The sequence below is a fragment of the Sus scrofa genome, chromosome 14 (genome assembly GCF_000003025.6).
Source record: "Sus scrofa isolate TJ Tabasco breed Duroc chromosome 14, Sscrofa11.1, whole genome shotgun sequence".
NCBI classification, from domain to species: Eukaryota; Metazoa; Chordata; class Mammalia; order Artiodactyla; family Suidae; genus Sus; species Sus scrofa.
In genome coordinates, this window is record NC_010456.5 from 11,723,367 (window position 1) to 11,748,750 (window position 25,384).

Consider the following 25,384-nt stretch of genomic DNA (forward strand, 5'->3'; position numbering starts at 1 on the left):
ATATGCCATGGGTGCAGCCCTAAAAAGACAAACAAAAACAAAAACAACAACAACAAAAAAAAACCTTGTTCTCTCAAAAAATGTTGATATAGGGAATACCCACTGTGGCACAGTGGGTTAAGAATCCTAGGATACTACTGCAGCAGCTTGGGTCACTTTGAAGGCGAGGGTTTGGTCCCTAGCCTGGCTAAAGCATCCAGTCTTGCTGCAGCTCCTTGGATTCAATCTCTGACCTGGGAACCTCCATATGCCATGTGTCTGGCCATTAAAAAAAAAGTTTATATATATGTGTGTGTGTATGTATATTTATATTTTTTCATGTAACTTTTAAAAAAATATATTACATTGTACACTTTATCTGTTTATTTATTTTCGGCCATGCCAGTGGGATGTGGAAATTCCTGGGCCCGGGATTGAACCTGAGCCACAGCAGTGGCAATGCTGGATCCTTAACCCACTAAGCCACCAGAGAACTCCTGTGTGTAACTTTTTATTGAGGCATAAGACATTACAATTTGCCTGAGGTGGAGACAGTCCATTTAGTAAGCTCAATGTCAATACAGTTAAAGATTAAGTGCAAACAATATGCATTCACAAATTGACTAGCGAGGCTGCTTCACAATTTATAAGGGGCCAGATTAGTGCTAATTGCCATTCAGTTTGAAATTTCTCACCTTGGGGAGGAAAACAAAACCATCAGGACCTCTTCCTACCTCTAGGAATGAAAACATTGCCCTAAACCAATCAGTCACAAGGGCAAGAGCTACTTTTCCATCACTCCCCCTAATTAGAACACCATCTCTTTATTGTTTAGTCTGTACCGACTTTCAATGTTGGCAGAACAGTAGGAGGAAAATCATACTGCAAAGGTGACTGCTAACTTGCACCTTGCTTTGTTGTTTGCATGCATGTTGCTAGTTTGTAACACAACAACTCATTGTAAGAGTGGCACAAACTGCAATGCTATGGTTCTATTTTTTGCCATCAAAAAAGAGCAGTTCCCAGAGTTCTTTTGCAGTGCAGTGGGTTAAGGATCCTACCTTGTCACAGCAGCAGTCTGGGTCGCTGCCGTGGCAAGGGTTCAGTCCCTGCCCCAGACACTTCCACATGCTGCAAGCACGGTTTCCCTCTACCTGAGGCTTCTCAGGTAGCAAGCCACCACTGGTGATGGGTCCCTTCTTCTGAGAGAGCTCTGTCCTTTTAGCAAGACTTGGTTCCTTTGTGCGTGAAACAAAATCTCTCCTCAGTAGAACATAACAAGGGGTTCAAATAGACATTTTCCACAAATAGTTAGACAAACAGAACTTCATTGAATGGTTCTGGCAAGATGGCTAGAGAATATGCTTATAAGGGAAAGAGGACAATTTATGGGAAAGACAAGTTATTAAGTCCACCCAAAACACATTTATTGACCTTTTAATGTAACATGGCAGCAGCATGTGAGCTGAGTAAACCACTCAAATTAGTTAAGCTAAGTGGAAGATTAAAAACACTCCAAAATGATGCAAGAATCAGTAAAAGCGGGGCAAAAAGCATGCTCATTTATTTGTTTTAAAAAAAAAAGTAAAAGTAATGAGCCATCAAGCCATGAAAAGATATAGAAGAAGCTTTAGTGCCTATTACTAAGTAAAGATGCTAAGTAAAGATGCCAACTACATGACATTCTGGAAAAGGCAAAACTATGGGGACAATAACAAGATCAGTGGTTGCTAGGGGTTGGGAGTGGGTAGGGACAAATAGGCGGAACACAGAGGACTTTTAGGGCATTAAAACTACTCTGTGTGACACTGTGTTGATGGACACGTGTCAGTATACATTTATCTAAATCCACAGAATGCACAACACCAAGAGTAACCCCTAATGTCAATGATGAACTTTGGATGACAATGACATATCAATGCAGGTTCATCAACTATAACAAACACACCTTTCTAGTGGGGGGTGTGGGTAGTGAGGGAGGCTGTGTAAGTGTAGGGGCAGGGAGTACTTGGGAACTGTCCTTTCCCCTTAATTTTGCTGTCAGCCTGAAACAGCTCTAAAAATCGGGCTCTTTTTAAAAAGTAAAAATTTTGATTTAGGGATTGTTGGGGTAAAAAGGCTAACAGACTCTTATTGGACACCCACTGTCCTACTGTGTAGCCAGCCTTCAGTAAGGCCCTGGATGACTCCTGCCCCCTTACATGGTCCCCTTCTGCAGTTTCTCCTGGACTTCAATAGAAAATGTCACAAGTGATGATGTGTCACTCCTGAGATGAGTCAAAAGACACTGCAGTTTCCTTCCTGTGAACTCTTTCTCTGTCTGGGAATATTCACTGTGGGTTGGGGGTGGGCGCAACCAGCCACTATGTCATGGATATCCTATGGAGAGGCTACATGCGAAGGAACTGAGGCCTCCAGCCACTAGTCACGTGCGTGAGTCTGGAAGCAGGTCCTCCAGCAAAACCAAGCCTTCAGATGAGTACACCATGGCTGAGATCTCGACAGCATTCTCATGAGGGACCCTGAGCCAGAATTCCCCAGCTAAGCTACTCTCAGATGTCTGCCAGATTGGATTATATGTATATACATATTTCTAAGCACATTTTTTGGATCTGAAAAAATAAAATCTCAGATTTCCTTGTACACCCATGGCTTCCTCAGATGCAGGGTGAGAAAATAATTTTTTGTTGTTTTAAGCTGCTAAGGTTTGGGGTAACTTGTTACACAACTATGGATGACTAATACACTGGGATAGACATCAGGAAATACTGAGCACAAGGCGCATGAGGGATCATTTCACATCGAACTTCCCAGCGTCTGGTCCAGGCACATAGTAGGCATTCAGAAAATATCTGTTAAATGAAAGATGAAGATTCAATCGCTGCCTCTCAGATGCTCACACCTGAAGGGAAGAAGACATATAAGCGGATACCTATTACACAGGAGTGAATGAAGTAGGAGTAGAAGGGTGAAGGGTGACACAGGCGATAGGTGGCACCACAGAGGCAGTGATTCATTCTGTGTCACCCCAGAGTCTGCCTGGAGGAGGCAGCACGAGGGCTTTGAAGGATAGGACTTGGTAGATGGGCTGTAATCAGTTATCTTTTTCTCCAGCTTTATCCCCTGATTGACAGCTATTAGAAAGTTGAAAACTGTGACTTTAAGAAGAAAACTTTCTTCCTCCATGTGAGAACAGTTCTGAGGAAAGGACCAGACAAGGCTGTCAGGTATTAAACATAGCCATTGTCTGCAGACACGGTCACACACAAAACCAAACCGAGGGGGAAAACGGCACCAATGGAGCAGAACAAAACCAAAACTCTTCCAAGATCCAGGAGAATCAAAGGAAAGGTTTTCCACCTTGCAGTGGCCTCCAAAAAGGGGGGCAGCGTCTCAGGAGATGAGGAAGCCAAGAGAAGGAGTCTAAGAGGCTTGCAGAGGACAAAGGCCACCAGAGAGCAAATAGGAACTAAAAAAATAGGTACAAAGTGACTTGCAGGCTGCATCCAGAATGCCAGGCTGGGAGATGTTTATCTCGGCGTGGCACTCTGCCTCCCAATGAATGGTGGTTTCCTAACCTCTAGACACACTGTCCGTGTGCAGCTTGCACAATTTTGCCAGAGCTGAGTATCCCAGGGCTATTATTTTATTTTATTTCTTTTTTGGCTGCACCATGGTATAAGGAGTTCCCCAGGCCAGGGATCAGATCTGAGCTGTGGTTGTGACCTACTCCCAGATCCTTAACCCATGGTGCCAGTCCAGGGATCAAACCTGTGTCCTAGAGCTGCAGAGATATCGCCAATCCCGTTGCACCACAGCAGTAACTCCTATTATTTTCTCTCTCACTCCACTTTAAAAATTTTTTATTTATTTATTTATTTATTTTTTTGCCTTTTCTAGGGCTGCTCCTGTGGCATATGGAGGTTCCCAGGCTAGGGGTCTAATCGGAGCTGTTGCTGCCGGCCTACGCCACAGCCACAGCAACACGGGACCCAAGCCACCTCTGTGACCTACACCACAGCTCACGGCAACGCCAGATCCTTAACCCACTGAGCAAGGCCAGGGATCGAACCTGCAACCTCATGGTTCCTAGTCAGATTCGTTAACCACTGAGCCATGATGGGAACTCCTAAAAATTTTTTTAATTCAAGTATAGTTGATTTACAATGTTGTATCACTCTGCTTAATTTTTATTTTATTTTTTTAGGGCCACACCCACAGCATAGGGAGGTTCCCAGGCTAGGGGTTGAATCAGAGCTGTAGCTGCTGACCTATACCACAGCCACAGCAACACCAGATCTGAGCTGTGTCTGTGAGCTACACCACAGCTCACTGCAACACTGGACCCTTAACCCACTGATCGAGGCCAGGGATAGAAACTGCGTCCTCATGGATCCTAGTCAGATTCGCTTCTGCTGAGCCATGATGGGAACTCCCACTCTGCTTTTTAAACTTAAATTTATGTAAGAAGGAAATTTTATAGCATCCTCTTAAGTGGAAAATTTGGGTCTTCCTATTTATTACATGAAAGTAAATACCTGAATATTCAAATAACAAATTCACACCCATTGGGAGTTCCCTTTGTGGTGCAGGGGAAACAAATCCGACTAGGAACCATAATGTCTCAGGTTCGATCCCTGGCCTTGCTCAGTGGGTTAAGGATCCGGTGTTGCCGTGAGCTGTGGTGTAGGTTACAGATGCGGCTCGGATCCCGAGTTGCTGTGGCTCTGGTGTAGGCCATTGGCTACAGCTCTGATTCGACCCCTAGCCTGGGAACCTCCATATGCTGTGGACGTGGCCCTAAAAAGCCAAAAAAAAAAAAAAAAAAATCACACCCACATGTCACTTAATGTCACCTTAAATACCATTGTATTGTAATAGAGTCACATTCTGGGAATCGTTGACTTTAGTAGAAGAAATTACTGTTCGAGGACAAGTTGCAGGAGAAAAGTTGATGCATTTCACAGAAGATTCACTTTACAGAGAAGCAAAACCAAACTTTTTAGATATTCAAGGTTAAGACTAATCTGGAAGGTGAAATGTTAAGGATTCAATACCATTGAAATAATGGCATCACCTTGCCCTCATCTCTGGCACTAGCCTCATTCTTCACAATTATCGACTTTCACTCCTCTGCCCCATCCTCTAAAGGTCCTCTGAGACTCACCCGTCTCCCTGCCCATCAGTCAGCATACAGCACAACCGAAGTAGTTTCCTTGTAAGAACAAAGACACATGGGAGTTTCCTGGTGGCTTAGCAGGTTAAGGACCTGGCATTGTCCCTGCTGTGGTGCAGGTTCGATTCCTGGCCCTGGAACTTCCACATACCATGGGTGGGGCCAAAAAAAGAACAAAGACATGTGTAAGCCATTTGGCTCTTACAATTGCCTTATGCAAACAGTTGACACATTTTTGTTGGCTGGAAAAAACCAACATTTTTGAGCAAAATTTTGGTCTGAAAAAATAAACAAAATCTTGACTTTCCTTGTTCACCTATGATTTGGAATTGCCACTTAGGGTCCAAATAGGTAAATGGTGGGAGCAAGTCCTTGGCCCTGAATCAACACTTCATCCTGGCTAAGGAGCATCATCATGCGTGAATCTTCTTAGATGTCTCCTGACCTGAGCCCCACCCCTGGACGTTCTGATTCCAGTTCAAAGATGAAGTCATACATCCATGGCATCGAGGTACACAGTTTTGGAGAAAGGCATTTGTCATGTCAAAACAACATGAAGACACATCATTGGAAAATCAATGAAAAATCTTATTATGATCAGAGCTTGGTTTAGTTTAAAAAAAAAAAAAACAGCAACAAAACGCCTTTGATTTCTCCTTAATGGGGCACATTTAAAATGGGGTTGTCTCAATCTATTTTATTATTCCCATAGGTTACAATGGTGAAGCCCTCATATATAGGACTGGGTCGCTTTGCTGTAGGGGAGAAACTGGCACAACACTGTAAATCAACTATATTTTAATAATTAAAAAAAAACCTAAATAAAGAAAAAATTGTGAAGGCTTCTTTTGAATCATGGGAACAAGAGTACCCCTTAAAGAGCTTTTGCTAAAATACTGTGTGCTAAGGGTGGGGAGGTGCTTGGGAGCGAGGATTAAAGAACAGAAAAGGAAAGTTTCTCAGAAAACCACTCAGCCCAGGACAGTTGAGCTGAGGATGCACTGGGGGATGGTCCTTCAACGTCAGTGCCACCTTGGGGTGGAGCCTTGGCACCTCTGGGTCTTCGTTTCCCTGTACCGAATTAGGTGAGTGAGGGTCCCTGCTACTCTCACAAGGGACAGACATGGGTGTGGCGCTCTCTGGTGACAGATTCAAAGCCTGTCTCTGCCACACCTTGGCTGGAAGAGCATGAGAAAGCATTCTGAGTTGGCCCTTGCCTCGATTTAGCCTATCTTTGTCAAACTCATGTTTCAATTTCTTTTTACAATTTTTTTTTTGGTCTTTTTAGGCCCACACTGTGGCAAATGGAGGTTCCCAGGATAGGGGTCCAATCAGAGCTGTAGCTGCCAGGCTATGCCACAGCCACAGCAATGCCAGATCCAAGCCAAGTCTTCAATCTACAATGTAGCTCACGACAACCCCATAACCTTAACCCACTGAACAAGGTCAGGGATCGGACCTTCGTCCTCATGGATACTAGTAGGGTTCATTACCACTGAGCCACAATGGGAACTCCTCATTTCAATTTCTTTTTCTTTTTTCCTTTTTCAATTTTTTGATCATAATTTTAAGGCATGCTGGGAGTTATCTGCTTGAATTTATTTTCCTCCCATTAAAAAAAAATACTCATAAATTGCATCTGATAAAAGCGGGTGTTTATATCTTTTCAAAGAACCTGGGTCTAAGCAACATTAAAAAAAAAAAGGATGAAAAAAAGGATGAAATGATTCAATGGTCACCTGAGTTCTTCCAACAACAAACACGTGGTCATTTTCTTTCTTGTTCTCTTTGGTCCCACAGTTCATAAACAGCAGGTGAAGATAAGGTTTTATGGCTGGGAGGGACCTTGGACGCATCGAGGCTCGTGTTCTGCCCTCCCAAGGCTGACGTCATCGTCCTCACTCTGGTTACTCACCACTCTCGTCGTTCAGTGTAACAGGCAGCCCCAAATAACCTCTGTCTCTGAAGCTGCCATCATTTTCTGGCTTTAACGGGGACCTCTGTTTATTGGCCCTCAAGAAAGGGAAGGGGAGGGTATGGGACAGGGATAAAGAGCAGTTTCATCTGAATCTGGGAGGGTCCCAAACCACCAGTGGGGGTGAGGTGAACCCTAATCCCCTCTGCCTTTCAGGACTGCACACCTAAGTCTTCGAGGCAGACAGCCCAGTGAGGGCGCCAGACAAAGGAGGCTACGGTCTTTTACATGATCAGATGGGCTCCCATCTCTAAGAAAGGGAGAAGGGGTGGCGGGGGTGGAGTGGGGTGGCAGAGCTAATTCAATTTAGATATTATGATGACCTAGGACAGTTTCTCCAAGTACTTCCAGAGGTATTTTGTAATTTTGTAACTGTCCTGCAATATTTGTTATTTTTCCCAATCCCTATCTATTTCTCAAGTTACTCTGCTTAAAAATTCTTGAGAACAATCAGGGGCTTGTGTGCTTCTTTTTGCAGCAGGGGGACGGGACTCTGGCTGGTGTGCATATTATTTTGCAACCGGGGCTGAGGGATGGAGAGAGAAAGCCAGGAGGGAGGGGAGATGAGGGCAGGCAAGGTGAGCTAGCTGGTCATGACCTAGGAGGAAGGGAGGAGCCAAGGAGTCCCCAGGAAGAGGAAGTGGGCCCGGGGCTGGGGGAAGATGGCCGGGCTCAGATGGCCGGGCTCTTGCCCAACATGGGCAGCGCATGGATTGCAAGAATGCTGTCTCAATGTGGAGAGACCCTAAACACCAGCAGGCTCAGGGTTCTGCCTAAATTGGGGCCAAGAGGCCCTCCTCTGACAGAGTGGCTCTGGATCCCTCTCAAAAAAAGTCCCAATTTCTCCCCTGGAGCCTGGTCAGAGGAAATAAATCATCCAATGATATGTTTGCAATGTGGTGGCCAGGGCTCAGCTATTTCCATTTTAAAACCATTACTTTTTCCAGGCCATTAGCACAACCTCCTGCCCATCCCCTGGTCTGCCTTGGTTTGATGAATTGGTCCATTCTTGGGGCAGGAACGGGTACGTTTAATCTTCCCATCTCACTCCCCCAACTCCCAACCACCAGTTGAGTTGGAAAGGCCATCTGGGTGTCTGGTTTTGAAGACAGGAAGGCTAAGGTCCCAGGCCACGCCACCTGCCCAGGGTGGAGCTAGGACTGCCCCCGAAGACTCCAAGCTCCACAGCAGGGACCAGCACAGGCTGGGCCACAGAAGGGTGGCCCATGAATCTGAGCAAAGATTATGGTCTTCAGACCCACTGAACCTGTCCCCTCTGTCTCCAGGTAAAGCCTAGAACCAAGAGTTGTCATGTATAGAGCTTCATTGGGAAACGACCAGTGATGGCCTAGCGAATAATGGGAACGGAATGGCACTCCTCAGTCAATGAACAGAAATACATATTTGTCAAAGGTCAGCTTCCAAAAGGCAGGGTCTGTGATTCATTTTTGGCTCCCACAGGTCCTGGCATATAGCAGATGCTCAATGAGCATCTGTTGACTGTTTGTAGGTAGATGAGACTAATGAACAAAACACACATTTACTGGGCCCTCCACACCATTGTTTCGACTTTTGTAATAACCTTGTATTCTAGTCTCTGTAGTTGATGATTTGACCTCTGGGAGGCTTGCTAGCCCCTCCCAGCGCTAATCAATTCCTGGAGATAATAATGGTTTGCTTGGAAGCAAGAGTTTAGTATGCAAACCAACCAATCCCGAGCCCACAACACCTCCCTTATCCAGCTCTCACACTCCTGGCCACTAGCCCCCTGCCCTAATCACCCCAGGGCCAGGTATCAGACAGCCAGGGACAGCCCCACGCCCCAGAACCTGGAGAAATTATTCAAGCTATAAATACCAAGCTGGCTTCCTCTGTCTCAGCCAGTCCTTCCAAGGAAACCACCTTAGAGACCCTCAGCTTTGTTTTCCGATTACTCCTGCCTCCCGACCACCCCCCATCCGCAGCCTGTACGGGGACATGATGTGTCCCTTTCCTCTGGATCTGTGAGTGACAAACGATCTTTTCCCATGACAGTCGTCTCCTGATCTGGTGGCCACCACGTGCACGGATAATGATAAAACCTACACATCGAAATTGCTTTGGAATCTCCAACAATGGGAAGCAACAGAACCACAGCGGCCCCTCCCCCAGTACCTGTTCTGGTTGAGCGCTTAGATACATTAACCCTAAACACGACAACCATCGTGATGGGAAGTTTGATGATTCCTGTTTACCAGACAGTGGAGCTGAACCTCAGAGAGGTCAAGTGGCTTGCCCAAAGCAAGGGGCAGAGCTGGGAAGTTTTAGTCTTGTGAAAAGGAGGACGTGTGGGTCCGGAGAAGGGATACGGGTGGGTGTAATGGGAAAGTCAGAGGAAGGAGTCCCCAAGGACAGTTCTTGCATTCATTCAGTGGCCATTTTTGGAGCAAGATATGGTGGTTGAGACCACTGATTCATGGACTCCATCTCCACTGCCCATTTAGCCCTTTCATGAAAGGGTCAGCTCCCTCTCCTTCAAGCAGCCAGTCCCAAGACCAATGGAGCCAGCATCCTGGAGGAGCCCGGCTGTTTCAGGAACACCCAGGGGAGAACCCCAGGGCTGTTTGCTTTATCTCTGCTTTACCCTTCCCTGCCGCCACCTCTCTCAATAGGACTTTCGCAACACCAGGCTGCTGCTGCTGCTTTTTTTTTTTTTAAGGGCCACACCTGCAGCATATGTAGGTTCCCAGGCTAGGGGTTGAAGAGGAGCTGTAGTTGCTGGCCTACACCATAGCCACAGCAACATCAGATCCGAGTCACATCTACAACCTACACAACAGGTCACCGCAATGCTGGATCCTTAACCCACTGATTGAGGCCAAGGATTGAACCTGCATGCTCATGGATGCTAGTTAGATTTGTTTCCACTGAGCCACAACAGGAACACCCAGGGCTGCTTCTGCCTGCCATGAATATCTTGGATTATCTTGACTTGAACTCAGCCTCCAGTCAGATAGCAGGAAGCAGGAAGGCACCAGGGAGTAGGTGGGCTTCAGGACACTGCAGAAGACTGGGACCCTCCCAGGCCCCCATCAGCTCTGTGGCTGGGCCTTACATTAACCAGGATCTGTGTCTGCAGGGCAGGGGCCTGGCCAGCCCTACCTTGCTGGGCCCCCTCTTCGAAGCTGTGTTTGTATCTCCCCAGTCCTACTGCTGAGCTCTGCTCATGGAGGTCAGACTCCAGGCCAGAAGCTCCAGGAGGTGGCAAGGAGGGTGGAGGGAGGGACTCTGGGGAGGGTGGGGCCCTTCTCTGACCTAAAGTCCATAAAGGTTAGTGTCCCTTAAGATTAAGACCCCGTCATTGTGCTCGTGTCCAAATCTATTTGCATTTATATCTGTTTCCTGCCAGCGGCACCTCTTAGAATAATTCGTTCCATCTGTCTCCTGCGTTTTAGCCATTTATTCCCACGGCCCCACCCTAGCTTTGTCATCGGCCAGGATGTCTCCACCTCTGAAACCTGAGACTCCAAGAATCTGATCTCTTAGCCCCTCAGCACCTCCAGCCCAGTTCTTGAAAGTACCGGGTCTCTGGGGTCTGGAACTGCAGCCAACAGGGTGAGCTGTGCTAAAGGGGTGGGGCTTAAGGACCAGGCAGTTGAGGATTTGAATCCAGGCTCTGTCCCTGTCTTAGCTGGGTAACTTCGAGCAGTTTGCCTCACCTATGACTTCATCTTCTCATCCACAAACTGGGAATAAGAATATGTACTGAGGTGTAATGGAGACAATTTACAGAAGCCCAGAGCACAGCGCCTGCCTGCGCCAGGTGCTTCAAGGAGAGCCATTGTGTTAGGATCTCTTCTATGCATCACATTGTATCTTTATCACTTCTATTGGACACACACCATCCTCTCACCACCTCCAGGAATATCCCTGCCTCCATAAAAGCCAAAATAATTTACAGAGCTCTTGGTGCTCCAGGATGCTCCCCCACCTCCAACCCCTCCCCCAGCCCACACACCACAGTCCTGCTAGCAGTTCAGCCTTGAGACCAGCCTCTTAACCTCAATGAATCCTCCGTGCTGGTTTCTATTAGCCCCAAGCCTCCCCACCCGAACAGCCTTGTTTATCCTCCTTTAGCCCCATCTCCCTCTTCATCTGTGGAAACCTTCCCACTGTGGCCCCCATCCTCTAGGCCAGTCATCTGAAAAATCCCTCATTTCCCCAAACTCTGCATGAACATTTTTTTCTCCATCTTGTTTTAATTGCACCCAGCTTGCCTTTCGGTTTCAGGTGTGGACTTCTCTCTCTCATGTTCCTGCAACTGGCCTAAGGGAAGGTTCTTTGCTCTCGTCGCTACTTCCAGAACCTTCTCTCTCTCTTCTCGCTGAGCCTCACTCTCACATCACAGGGCTGCACACTTCCTGCCAGAGGACACACGTGCTCCCGCCTGCCCGTCTCTGGCTCACTGTCACCCTCTCCCAGACTCCAGGCCTAACTTCCTGATCTTCCCTCCTTTCCTGATTGCACACCTTCTTGATGCTCCTGAAATGTGGCCCCAAACGAGACAGGCTTGAAGTGCAAAATACACACCAGCATTTGAAGCTCAGCCTGAGTAAAAATGTCTAAATATCGCCATCATTTTTATGGTGATTATGTTAGGTAGGTTAGGATAGGGACTCTGACCCAGGTGATTCCAAACTGACCATTTATCGTTACCAAAAACAGGAGGCTTTCGATCAAACAATGAAGACACATGCGGATACCAGAGGCATGCCCTACGGAGCATCCCCTTATAACCTTTTTCCCATGCAAATAAGGCATCCTTGCCAGGAACCAATCAGAGGATCCAGCTGCAGCCAGGGCCAGCCCTGACCCAAGGCGGAGGCTCTCTCTGACGGTATAGAAAGAACCTGCGGTACACTGCTACCTGACTCTTGACTGTGATCTCGGAGGCAAACAGCAGGAGCAGGTTTTTCACCTGGGGTGATGGACTGGAACAGCTCATTAAAAAATCCCAGGCCAGAGCTGTTACACTAAGGTGTCAGTTCAGTTCAAGGGGAAATTCCCTTCGACCCAGAACTGCTCCCTTCCTGAGCTAATCGCTCCTGCCTGAAGAGACCGCTTGCCTTGGTCTGTGCACAGCAAGATCACTAGGTCTATTCCGGTGCTCCTGCAGCACCTCCCAGCGGGAACAACCTCCCACCAACCTGCCTCCATCCTTGTGCGACGAACCCACTGGCTCTATCCAGGTGCCATTACTGTGCTTCTCAGCCTGCACCTCCAAATCCTTGTTCTGTGTAGGCAAGGACTGAGGGAGATAGTGCAGAGCAGATGAACCTGACAATTACATATTAGATTCATGATATTTTAGATGCACTGGATTAAATATGTTCCTTATTTATTTATTTATTTTGTCTTTTGTATTTTTAGGGCGGCATCTGCGGCATATGGAGGTTCCCAGGCTAGGGGTCGAATCGGAGCTATTGCTGCCGGCCTATGCCACAACCACAGCAACTTGGAATCCAAGCCATGACTGCAACTTACACCAGAGCTCATGGCAACACCAGATCCTGAACCCACTGAGCGAGGCCAGGGATTGAACTCATATCCTCATGGATACTAGTTGGGTTCATTAAGCACTGAGCAATCATGGAAACTCCAAGTTGCTTATTTAAATTCATTTCATCTGTGTCTCTTTTGTGTGGCTACTAGAGACTGTCAAATTGCACATGTGGCTCACATTACACTTTGACTGGCCTTACCAATAATCGAGACCCTTTTTTCCTTTTTTGTTTTTTTTATTGAGGCCCTTTCTTAATTCTGAGTCCCAGGCGAGAGCCACCTCTCCCATCTCTGGTCCATCCTTCCCTTCCTGTCCAACTCATATTCCACGATTTACATTCTCCACTCTCTCCCACACCCTCTCCTCTCCAATCCTGCCCTGCCTTCCTCACACTCACTGGGCAACACTCAAACCCTGGTTAAATCTGTGCTATACTTCATCCACACGGCCCAGCATCGGTGGGAAAGGAAGGGCACTGCGTCCATACTCGTGACATTACAAGAGAACTTCCTTCTCACTGCCCTGCAGGGCCATCCCCATATGGAAAAAGAGAGACTATTATGGATGTTATGGATATCAAGTGTGGCTCCAGGTACCAGATGCCAGGGAGGCTGTGTGTGCCTGGCACCAAAGGCCAGCCTCCACTCAGGGACAATGAAGGGCACCCCTAGACTCTTCCGGTGGCCAACCTCAGGGATCTACCACCTCTGTTGGAGGTGGGGGATGAACAGACTCATACATGCCACAGAGAAAGCTGGCCTTGGGACCCAGCATATTCCTTGCAGATTCTACTACTTGGGGGATAGGACTAAAAGAACTTGATTTCCTTGAGCATCTAGGCTTCATGAGGACTCCCACTAACCACAGCTCTGCTTTCTTTTGCAGACAATTAGAACTATCTGGTTCTGGTAAAAACCAGTCTTAAGAAGAAGGTAAGAACATGTCCAGGCCAGGGGTCTCTGAGAAGAGGTATGGGTGCTTCCCAGGGGACCCTGGGCGGCAGCAGCTGCTCCTGTCTCCCCCATCCTTCTCCATTTCCCCAGGGTGTGCAGGGGACTGCCCTCCACAAACAGCAGGGAAGTGAAACAGGGTGTGTCAAGGGTGAACTGTGTCCAAGGTGCTTTACTCGGGTTATATCACAGGTCCTGAGAGCTGAGTAGCGTTATTCCATTTTGCAGATGGGGACATTGAGGAATAGAGGGTCAGGGCTCCAGTGAAACACAGCCCAGTTGAATTAGGGAACGTCACAGGATTTAATAAAGGGAATATGTGTTGAGGTGTGGCCAGGGGTTAAGACACCTACAAGGGCCAGAGTGGTGTCCTAGGGCTTGTAACCATCCCCTGTCCCAGGAGGGGAGCAGTCACTGGAGCTTGTTAAAGGAAAGCCCGTGTAGAGACGGTGGCTGGCTTACAAGGGGCTGTGACGTCAGGTGGAAGGACAGGAGCTGAGGAATAAACATGCCAAGCTCCCATCTTCATCCTTCCAGTTCAGCTCCCCACAAGCAGAGAGTGGTGAGCAGAGGCGGATGGGAGTGAAGGGGCAACGGATGACATGCCATGCTGAGCCCAGACCTGCCCAAGTTCAACTCCAGGTTCTTGGCACCTCCCAAGGCTGCCACCCTTTTATGAGGGATGGTCCCTGGGGCCAGAGAGACCCAGGATCCTGCTTGGTCACTAGCCCCAAGCAAGCCCGGAGTTAGCTGGTGGTGCCGAGGCCACGGCGGCACGCACGAGTTAACATCTCGGCTCCCCTCCTGCTCCAGTGCCTGATTCTCCAACCTGCAGAGGGCGGGACCCTCTGTGAGGCCCCAGCCAGGGCCAGATCCTCCCAGGAAGTCACTCCCACCCTTGGGCTGCTGCCCTTGGCGCTCTGCGATGCCAGCAGAGCTGGGGAGATTTGATTAATGAGAAGTGGATGTGGGGGTTCCCCTAAGAGAATCATTTAATTTTATGGGGGCAGGAACATAGGACTGGGGAGCTCTGGGCCCTCAACTCAGCAAGCCGCCCAGCTGCAGGCGTCCAGGCGTGGCCAGGACCATGTGTAACTCATTACCTTGGCCAGCCTCCCATCTGCGGCGGTGGATGACGCCCGGAGTGTGGTGGAGGCCCGAGGCCACGGGCCGAGTGTGACTGCAATATTTTTCTGACACTAACACCTCTCTCTGGCCCTTGGAAAGGACTGCAGAGGAGCCAAACATCACCCACGCCCAGCCCTCCGCCTCCTGGTGCCAGACTGGAGAGGCTTCAGGGGTCCAGGCAGAAAGAGAAAGGCAGGACCCCAGAGGTGAGAGGGGAGGAAAGGCGTCAAGCCCAGCTGGGCCCCTGTGTGGGTGTCTGCTCAAAGGGAGGGGTCAGTGCGCACCGAGGTCAGAGGGGGCTCAGCTGGAGGACCTTGACGTTTGCGTTCCACCATGAGCCACCCTGGATGCCAGCGACACAGGTGAAAGCTGTGCTATTCCCCATGGGAGACCCAGAGCTGGGAGGCCCCTGCCCCGGGCGCCTCATTGTCCACAGTGGGGCTGTGGCGAGGTGCTGGCAGCTCAGACAGAGGAAGAAGGCGGGGGTCCTGAGAGGTGGCCCAGCCAAAAAGGTGCAGAGGACAGAGAGGTCCTAAAGCCATCACTGTGGAGCAGGGGTGCATGGGAAAGAGCCCACAAGGGTGTGGGAAGTACCACGCGGGAGACAGCAAGGTGGCCTGTCCTGAAGGGCACGGGGAACCCAAGCGTGAATGGAAGGAGCCCCTCGGCTTCCTTCCCACCTGGTGCATGAAGAGAAGGGGGGGGGCGGAAGCCAAGCAGGAGGAGAAGGCTGGAGAGGTGAGCAGAGGAGGGGAGGGGAGGGAGTCTTCCATGCAGGATGGATGCATAACGCATTTATAGCTTAACGTCTTTAAACCCCTAGCTGCAGGAAAGCCTGAGTCACACCTTAATAGCTGGGTTGCAGTTGTGCAGCTTGGTCTCCATCGCCCACTTTTTTTTTTTTTTTTTTTTTTTTTTTTTTTTTTTTTTTTTTTTTTTTTTTTTTTTCTATTTTTTGGCGTCCGGCATATGGAGTTCCAGCTAGGTCATCGAGCTGTCCACTGCTACGCAGACCACAGCACGCATCCGACCGCGTCTGCACCACACCACAGCTCCGCAACGCGATCGTAACCCACTGAGCACAACCAACCCGCACCTCATGTCTAGTCGGATTCGTCCACTGCGCCACGACGGCTCCCCATCGCCCCACTTTCAAGGGGAAAATCCTGGGAGGGACTTGGAGACACAGCTGACACTGTTTTAATTTACTCAGGGGCCCAAGGCGGGAAGAGTCTCCTTCCCTTTCCCCACTTCTGTCCCCTCCTGCTTTCCAGTCAACCTCCCTCCACCCTGCCCGCCCCACCCCTCTTTCCCCCTCCTGTTAGTCTCCAGAGATGAGGATCAAAGCCGAGAAATGCTGGGGAAACAGATCAAATCTGGCTTGAATTTCCCCATGTCAGAGCTCACCATTTTTCCTCTTAGAAACGAAAGGGAAGGGGGAAAAAAAATCAAACCAGAAACCCAGGAGCTTTTAGGTGGCTGTTTCATGTCAACACTCCAGTCTTTCTGGGGTCCTCCAGCCCCCTGACCCTGCGCCTGGCATCCAGGAATGAAGGGCGAAGGAGACCCAGACCATGTGGAAGTCAGGTTTGGAATTTATTTGTTCTGCCACCTTTAGATGTCAAGGGCCTCTGTGTTTGTTCATTCATTCATTCATTTATTCAACAAACACTTAGAAGCACCTGCTATGTGCCAGGCTGGCAGACATGGATGAACAGGTGTCTGCCCTCGTCCAGCCTGTGTTCTTCTGGTGAAGAACAGACAGTAAATGATAAACAAATAAATAAGAAGATGACAGTGTGTTGAGGAGACTAGGGCTGTGGAAAAAAGGATAAGGAGAAGCAGGGGAAGGTGCCTGGGGAGCAGGGGGGACAGGAAGCCCTGATGGGGAGGAGAGGGGAGCTGGGCAGGTCTGGGGACAGGTATGTCAGAGATGGCAGCCTTTTGCAGAGCAGAGGCCCCAGAGAGTGTGCCAGTCGTTCCCCTGTGAAGGTCAGAATCTCCAGGCCATGAGCAGTGCCTGGGTTTTTACTCTCATGGAGGTGGGAGCCTTGGCTGGGCTATGCTCCAACTTAGGTTTTAAAAGGACCACACCGCAAATGCAACGACCAAGTCTTTTTCTGTGCACAGAATTTTAGGACTGAACAGGACCTCAGAGACACCCCCTCTGCCCTCATGTGGCACTGAGACGAAGTCACTGAGGCCCAGAGAGAGGACATGCCTGGCAGGTCACACGCTGGGGTGGGAGGAGGGGTGAGTCAGCCCACATCTTCCAACTGCAGCCGCCCCACTTCATGGGGTGCTGGGCCTCAGGGGACCCCCAGGACACTTGCTGGCCTGGCTCTAAAGCTGCCCTCCGACGAGATCTCCCCACAGCTAGGGTCACTGTTATTTTTCAGTCTTTCTGGTCCAAATGGACTTTTTAAGTCTCAGGTTCAGGAAAGAGGAGGTAAGATGAGGTCAAGGGAAGGGGGGGCGATGCCCCATTGACACCCCCAGGCCGTTCCCCACTCCTGAGGTCCTCTGCCCTTCCCCCACTGACACCCCAGGTTGGCCCTTGTGGTCCTCCAGTTACCCCTCTGTGCGCTATCCCAGTTCTTTCTCACCAAACCAGGCCTCCCTTCTGATGGGTCAATGGGTGGATCAAGGATGTGAAAGCCAGCTTGGCCTTTGCTGATGTGCCGGTGGGGACGTGCTGAGCACTGGTCAGCATCCCAGACCCCCAGGCCTTCCTCTCTTCCCAGGTTCATTAACTTGACAGAACCATTGGCCTGGCTCCATGCAGCTCAGCCTGTGATACCTTTCCCACCTACCTCTTCTCTTACAAAACCATATTCAGTCTTTAAGACCTTTTTCAGAAAGACTTCACCCTGTCTGACTTTTTTTTTTTTTTTTTTTTTTTTTTTTTGGCTATACCCAAGGCACATGGACATTCCAGGGGCCAGGGATCAAACCCAAGCCACAGCAGTGACAATGCTGGAGCTTTAATCTACTATGCCACCAAGAGAACTCCATCTTCCTGCTTGACTTTAATAATCAAATACATTTTTATCTCCTTTACATTATGGGTAATTGTCGCCACACCAGTCCCTTCCACGGGGATCAGAAGCCCTTGGAGGGCAAGGATGGTTTAATTTCTCTTTGGAGGATCTCTGGTGCCTAACCCATAGCTTGACACATCGTGGGTCCTCAAAATGTGTTTGTTGATTGGAATGCAAAGGAAGAGCTCTGACAGTGGGAAGTTTACTAGGGCAGGGTGAGGAGCCCAAATCTCCTGTCTCCTCTCCCTGCTGAGACAATCTGCAGTCCCTGCCTTTCTGAGCCACCTGGATTCCCTTCCACACTCAGCACCTCGTGGGAGGAAAGATGGGGTTGGATGAGGGGGGGTCATTTCTAATTTTGAGTAATTTCAAGAAAAGGCAATTGGCAGAAGGGAGCACAATGAAACAGGATGCTTGAGAAAAGCGTTCAATAAAGGTATCTGGGATGGCTAATTTTAGGTGTCAACTTGGTTGGCCACTGGGTACCCAGGTGAAACATCATGTCTGGGTGTGTCTGTGAGGGTGTTTCCTGATGAGATGGGCATCTGAATTGGTGATCTCAGTAGAGCAATGGCTCCTTAAATGTGGGTGGGCTGCATCTAACCAGTTGAGGGCCTGAGTAGAAAAGTGGCAGAGGAATTTGCTTTTGGCTTTCTGCCTGCCTCCTGCAGCTGGGACATCTCCTCTCATCTTCTCTGACCCTCAGACTGTGATTTACAGCCCTGGCTCCACTGGCTCCCAGGCCTTCTGACTCTGACTGAACCACACCACTGGCTTTCCTGGGTCTCCACCGATGGCAGGTCGTGGTACCTCTCAGCCTGCATAACCATGTAAGTCAATTCCTCATAAGCAATCTTTGTGTGTAGACATCCTCCTGGGTCTGTTTCTCTGGAGAACTCTAAGACGGCCTGTCTCCATCTCACTGACCATAGGTCTTTAAAAACTCTTCTGTGAGTGTCCTATTCAGCTCTGAAGTGGGGTTCGAGCTCTCTTTTCTACACTCACTGCAAAAAGGAGTGTATTTGTTGAGGCAACAAGCATTTATTAAGCACCCACTAAGTGTCGAGCTCTGTGCTGGGTACCTGGGAGCCAGCTGTCGGCAAAGTGCTCTGAGCTCCTCCAGAGGGAGCTGCATCAGTGACTCTCCAGAGTTTTAGCAAATAACCAGCCCCCAAAGATGCAGAGCCATCTGGGTCACCAGGATGTGGCCCTTCCTGGGCCACAATGACCTGGGGCCTCAGACTCAGGGGAAGGAGAAGCACCCTGGAGAGGTACGCTCCTTCTCTGCAATGCTTCGGGAAGTGGATTAGAGCCTCCTCACCTAAGAGGGTCTGGGTTCCTTGGTTCAGAGGTCTTGAGCTTGACCCCAGCCTCACCCAGAGGAGAGGGTGGCAGAGGGGCAAGAGGACTGCCCCCGGAGTTGACAGGCTCAGTGCTGGGGCCCCTCTATGACTGACTATGTGATCCTTAAAGCTTTTCTCAGCTCCCAGTAGCCCCATCTTTAAAGTGGGTCTCATCTTGCTGGTCACATATGTGTTGAGATACATGAATGAGAAAACACAGAATAGACCTTTCTGAGCATGAAAGAGTCAACCTATGCAGTATTAGCTGGGGCGGGGGGGGTGGTCAGGGTCAATCTCATGCCCAAGACCCAGCCAGAGGCACTCACCATCCTCACACAGGTTCAGCTTGGACAGGCTCCTGCCATCAAAGGGCTCCTCAAAGATGGAGCCGGAGTCGCGGTCGCTCACAGTGTGCAGGTACATGGCTTTGTTCTCCATCACGTCCTGCAGCCCCAGCGGGAGAGGGAGGGAGGGCACAGGGGAGAGAGAAAGAGTGTAAGCTGTAGGTGGCGACAGAAGTGAATGGACCCTTCCTCATCCACAGGCATTAGCCACCAGGGCCTCAGGATCCCAGTCCCCCTTCCCAACTTCCTTGGCTTGGGGAGGCCAAGGCCATTGGACCTTTCTGATTGTGGGGTCTGTCTCCTTCCTTCACAGCCCTTGGTGGGGCTGGAAGCCCTGCGCTGGGGACACCGAGGGCCAGGCTGGGTGGGGCCAGGAGGAACTGACCCTTCTGACCCAAATGGAGTCATTTCCAAGCTTCCAGAGCCCAGGGCACATCAGGGAGGCTTAGGTTTCTGTTCTGTGTTGGAAATGGGGGCAAAACTAGACACAAAATGGGCTACAGAGACCACCAGCCAACCCAGCTAAGGCCAGAAACTGCTCCCAAACCCGGCTGGGCTGGCGTGATCAGAGGAGCAGGGTTCAAGGGGACCACAGCAGGGGTTCCCCTCCATGGAAGGCCGAGAGGCGGTGGCCTCAGTGGGGTCCCCCAGACACTAAGGCCTGGACGACCTTAGGCCATGGAGAGCCCTGGTGTCTGATGGCCTCTTGAGACTGAATCACTGCAGCTTTGGGTGGACCCTACTGAGTTCCAGAAAGGTACCAGCACTATGGAGAAATGCTATACTCTTCGAAGTGAACCAAACCAACCCTGTTGACATAAGTGTGTACAATGCCATCTCTTTTTGTTATATCTACACATGTTCCGAGTACGTGACAGGAAAGCTTATGTTCCAAGATGTTCTGGGTTTCTCTGGGTGAGACGAATATTACAGGACTCTGGCAGGGATTTGTGCTTGTTTTTGTTTGCTGGCTTTTCTGGGTTTTCTAAGATACATTTGCATTCTTTGTGTAAAAAGAAGAATCCATTTGCCCAGCCAGATTGCAAAGTATTTATTTACACAAAATACTTAATATCCTCTTCCCACATGGATGCTTAGTGATTTGACAAATGACCTTCTGCTTGCAGTTCAGTTCCTTGGTTCACATTGACCTTGGGTTCTGAAGCTCTTTGACTACCGGATACTGAACCCAAAGGTCCACCTTTAAAAAGTGGATTCTTGGAAGTTCCCTCTGTGGCACAGTGGTTTAAGGATCCGACTGCACTGGCTCAGGTTGCTGTGGAGGTGCAGGTTCAATTCCCAGCCAAGTGCAGTGGGTGAAAGGATCGGGTGTTGCCAAAGCTGTGGTGTAGGTTGCAGCTGCGGCTGGGATTCAATCCCTAGCCCAGGAACTTCCATATGTAGTGGGTGTGGTCCTGGGAAAAAAAAAAAAAGTGAATTCTCCAAGCATAGTGCCAACTGAACCCTGAGGCCCCAAGCTAGGCATCTACCATGGGGAAGGGAGGACAGGGCCTGGCAGGTAACAGTGAGGGGACAAGAGCCACTGACTGGAGGGAGAGGAGGCACCTGCCCTGCTCCAATAACAAGGGACAATGAGGGAAGAGGCTGGCCAGCACAGCAAACTCAAATTCCCTATTTTCACAATTTGACCTTTCTCTCCAGGGACCTCTGACCTCAGGACTGAGAGGGGGCCAGAAATGACCAGTTGCCTTCCAATCATCCTTTCACTGGCCCATAAGGGATACAAGGGGCTTCAGCTCTGGACTCTTCAAGTAATGAGTCCCCACATGCCCTGCACATGCGTTCATGTATGCAGGTGCGCGTGCACACACACACACACTCAGGCAATCACGCACAAGCAGGGTGTTCCCAGACCCTGTGGGTCTTTCCTGCAGCCTGTGGGAGGGAGGGGTGGAGGGGCCCACAGCCCTGCCAGCATCTCTCCTCCCTGTTCCAGCGGTTCCCGGAGCCCCAGCGGCTCCCAGCCCAGCTTCGCGGGGCTGCAGTTGTGTCCAGTTTGCGAGTCTCCTGACACCAGCCCTCTATCCAAGTCCTCCACCCAGGGAGGGCCTCTAGGTGGGGCCCCGCGCAGCTACACTGCTGCTAAGCGACTGGGGACCCTCCCTCTTTCACAAGCACTCAGAGCAGCGGCACCCCTCCCTCTGGCCTCAGTCCTGCAGAGCTGCGAAGCGAAGCGGGAGGCCAGTGTCTCCTCTGAGAGGGAGAAGCCTCTCTTTGCCAAAGGCAACAGCAGCTGCCGCCCAGAGCCCGTGGGGGCGCTGCGTGCGGGGAGGGGTGGCGGGAGAGGTGGCGATGCGGAGCCGGCTTGGACCAGTTTCCCCATCTGCCTTTCCACCTTCCCGCTCTACCGCCTGCTCTGGAGCAGAGCTGGAATGCGAGCCTCTTATCTGGAAAGTGTCCGTAGGGCGGCCCCTCGCCGTCCTCCCCACCCCTCAGCGCCAGACCGGCCGAGGTTGGGGCGGGGTGGGGGTGGGGGAGGGGGAGCCTGCCCGGGAGAGGGGCGAACAGGGGGCCAGATGTGAGTGTGATGAGATTGGAAGTGCTCAGGCAAGTCTGCTAATGTTTGTTACCAGGGAATGAAACCTAAGAACGTTCTGTCTGCCGCAAGTTTTATTTGGGGCTGTTTTCCTTTCTTGGGGTGGGGGTGGGGGCCAGGAATTTGGACCCTCTGATCCTCATCGGTCTCATAGCCTTTGGGCCAAGTCTACCTAACTAACTGCCAAGTGCGGTAACCACAGAGCAATACCCACACTCCCCCACCTTCCACCTGGCAGGCATGTACCTGCATCCCACGTGGTACAGTTCTTTTGCCATCAGGATCTCTCTGCCTCCCAGGAGCCCTGTGAAGGGGTGGAGGGACGTCAGTCTGTCGGTCCCATTTTAGAAATAAGCTAAGGGAGGCTGAGAGGGGCAGGCCCCCGAAGGGTGTGGGGTGGGGGGCATGGTGGTGGTGAGACTTCCCAGCCAGTGCACTGGCTCACCGCAACCTTGCCTTGTCCCCTTCAGTGGCGACCTTTAGGACCCAAGACAAGGCAGTGAAGAGGGTCAGATAGGTCCCTGGAGCCAAGAGAACTGGAAGGGAGGGGACCAGGGCCACAGACACGGGCAGGGTGTGGACCCAAAAGTGACCTGTGAGAGTGGGGCTCAGAGCATATGGGGTCCTAGCCTGGCTCCACTTCTTATCCTTGGGGACCTTGGCCCCATCTGCTGTGCTGGTTCAGCCTCAGGCCATCCCCTCTGTGATGGGGAGAACACGTCTACCCGCTGCTCGGTCCCTTCGAGCCTCGTGTGGAACAGTGCACGTGGGAGAGCTGTGTGCATGGTAGAGTCTGTGAGAACCAGTAGTCCCCCGGCATCCTCTGATCCTGCCAGGAAGCCAGATACGGCATCTCTGGGTTCCCAAGGCCTCCCACCTGCCCAGCTGGTCCCAGAAACAGTGCTATTTGGGTCCCTTCACAAGAGAAAATCATGAATGCAGATCCAAGCTGAGAGCTGCACCCTCACTCTCAGCTTGGGCAGCAGAAGGACGGAGTCCACAAGCCTTGCTTGTTGCTGCAAAGGTGGTATCTCTAGGCTCCAGCATCTAACTCTACAGAGTTTGTAACCCAAGTAGAAATCACTGAGAATGTGGCTCTCTCTGGAGAGAGAATCGCTAAGTGGTTTTAAGCGCTTTCCTCCTCTAACTGGACTTAGTTAATATAAATCATAGCCTAGAGCTGGAGAGGCACAGATGTTTTATAAACAAGCTCTTCCTTCATGTGATCCGCTCCTGGGCACAGACATACACACACACTCCCTGCACACGTAGAGGAACTGTCACCTGTACCATCTGCTCCCTGAAAAGGCTCTTGAGCTGTGACAGGAGCCAGGCAGAGTTGCCACTGAGGCGATCACTTCCTCTGGCTCCCAAATGGGGGCTCACACTCCCCAGCCCAGGCAGCTTGGATGAGTTCCCAGCAGGTCCCCGCAGGCTGCAGTTAGGACCTTCCCACCCAGCACCAGTGCCTCCACACTCCATGTCCTGAGGCTGCCCTGTGTCCCTTGGCTGCTTTTGGGAAGCAATGCCAGGTGTTAGGGCACAGTCAGTGCCAAGACTCACCTGAGTGTCCCCAACGAGGCTGCAGAGCTCGTCCCCTCAGTTCCTGGCATTCACCATGGTGGCTGGCGAGCTGGCTGCTGCCACCACCCCAAGACCCAAGCAGCCCCTCAGGGCTTGTTCCCACTGCCAGCCAAATCCAGATGGAATCATAGAAAGAGGCTGCACAGTGCCCAGGATCTCAGGGGACACTTCTCCAGGAGGATCAGATCAGGAGGCAAGACTCAAACTTGTGCCCAAGTGGGAGTCCCTGTCTTGGTGCCTCACCTTGGGCAGCCTCGGGCTGCGCTCGGGAGATGTTCTGTGAAGACACCAGCAGCTCTGCTAGGTGCTGTCTGAGCCCGGGACTGCAGCAGCTCTGGCGGCCAGGCTTTATAAAGTTCTTGGAGCAATTGCAAGGCTCCCCTGGGGCTTGGGACGCGTCCCCCCTCTAGTGGTCAATCTCCACATTACAGCCGCCCGCTGGAACGCCCGGGGTCCAGAGCAGAGAAGCTAGCCTTGGTCTTGGGACTCCACCCTCCCGTTCTAAAGGCCCTGCTCAAGATACTTTTTGGAAAGCTTCGAGTGGAATGGCAGCTGGACCTGGCTTATGAGCCGCACAAGAAAACCAGCCTTGTAAATGTATTTATAGCACAGGATTGGCATTGCTCAATTCATTCACCAAACTGGGCTTAGAATTACTTTCTGTGTTTTCCTGAAGTCACAGCTACCTCCAAAAAACACAAGTTGGCCACACCGGGGAGATTCAGAAGAGGGCTCTGGGAGTGCTGAAGGAACTTCCCAAAGTCAAGTCCAATGCAACTCAGCAAGGAAGCCAGCATTTCTGAAATTCACTGACATTGCACGAGGGCCAGGACGCAGGGGTGCGTGAGAGGAGCCCACTGTCTTCAGCAGGGGATGCAGTCCAGGCTAAGCAGTGGGCTTGGGCACAAAGGACTGTAAATCTAACATCAACCTAAGCATGACTGTTTACGTGTACAAAGGAGATCTCACTAGAATGTTAAGGGCATAATGACCTTCAGATTGCGGTAATGATGGGAGAAGACATCACAGAAATTCTCAAGAATCTGAACTACGCTGCACGGTCAGTTGGCATGTATGCCAAGCCCTCCACCCCCACCGCAGGGACAGAGCTCTGAAGGTAACATTCATGAACTCACTCCCATTTATTTACACATTCAGCCTCAACAGTTGAGGGTTTAGACCTCGCCTGTGAGAAGAGTTTCCGAGGCGCAACTCTCCCCACCAAAACCACAGCAGCCACCAAACCACAGCTGAGTCAGAAATGTCTTCGTCATTTTCAGTGACTGAGCCTCCTGACCAGCCCTGGGAGGCAGCTGCAATGTGAGGCTCCTTGGCTTTGTCTTACAAAGAGGGAAAATAGTAATTATGTAATAATGATAATAATAATAAGTGGACGAGAAGGAAGAAGTAGAAGGAGGGGAGAAGGGAGGGGTGAGTGGGAAAAGGTGAGGAAAAAAAACCTCTTCATGGTATATACTCTGGGCGAGGCAATTCCAAGTGCTTTTCATATATTAACTCATTTAACCTTGAAAACAACCCTGTGAGGGAGGTACTGCTGTTATTCCCATTTCATAGAGACAGAGAAACTAAATGATTTGTCCAACATCAGGCAGCCTGTAACAAACGGGCAGAGCTAGATTCCACTTCAGGCAGTTTGTGGAGTTTGTGCCCCAACCACTTCCCTAAACGGCCTCTGATGAAAATGAGTGTGTTTTAGTCACCCACCAATTCACCACTATTCCTAGGAATGTAATCTTAAAGATAG

At 50.4% G+C, this 25,384-nt stretch overlaps 2 protein-coding genes across 2 annotated transcripts in view; one reads left to right on the top strand and one right to left on the bottom strand.

Annotated features, from left to right (window-relative positions):
• Positions 1–23,970, bottom strand: part of SCARA5 (scavenger receptor class A member 5) — a 131,708-nt gene extending 107,738 nt beyond the window's left edge. Inside the window, 2 exon segments of the mRNA XM_005670449.3 lie at positions 19,461–19,578; positions 23,599–23,970. Coding sequence (XP_005670506.2) covers positions 19,461–19,572 — 112 coding nt within the window. The 5' untranslated portion in view covers positions 19,573–19,578; positions 23,599–23,970.
• Positions 17,636–22,092, top strand: LOC110256888. Its single transcript, XM_021074439.1, has 2 exons — positions 17,636–18,621; positions 21,141–22,092. The coding sequence occupies exon 2, from the start codon at positions 21,176–21,178 to the stop codon at positions 22,019–22,021; it is 846 nt and encodes a 281-aa protein (XP_020930098.1). The 5' UTR covers positions 17,636–18,621; positions 21,141–21,175; the 3' UTR covers positions 22,022–22,092.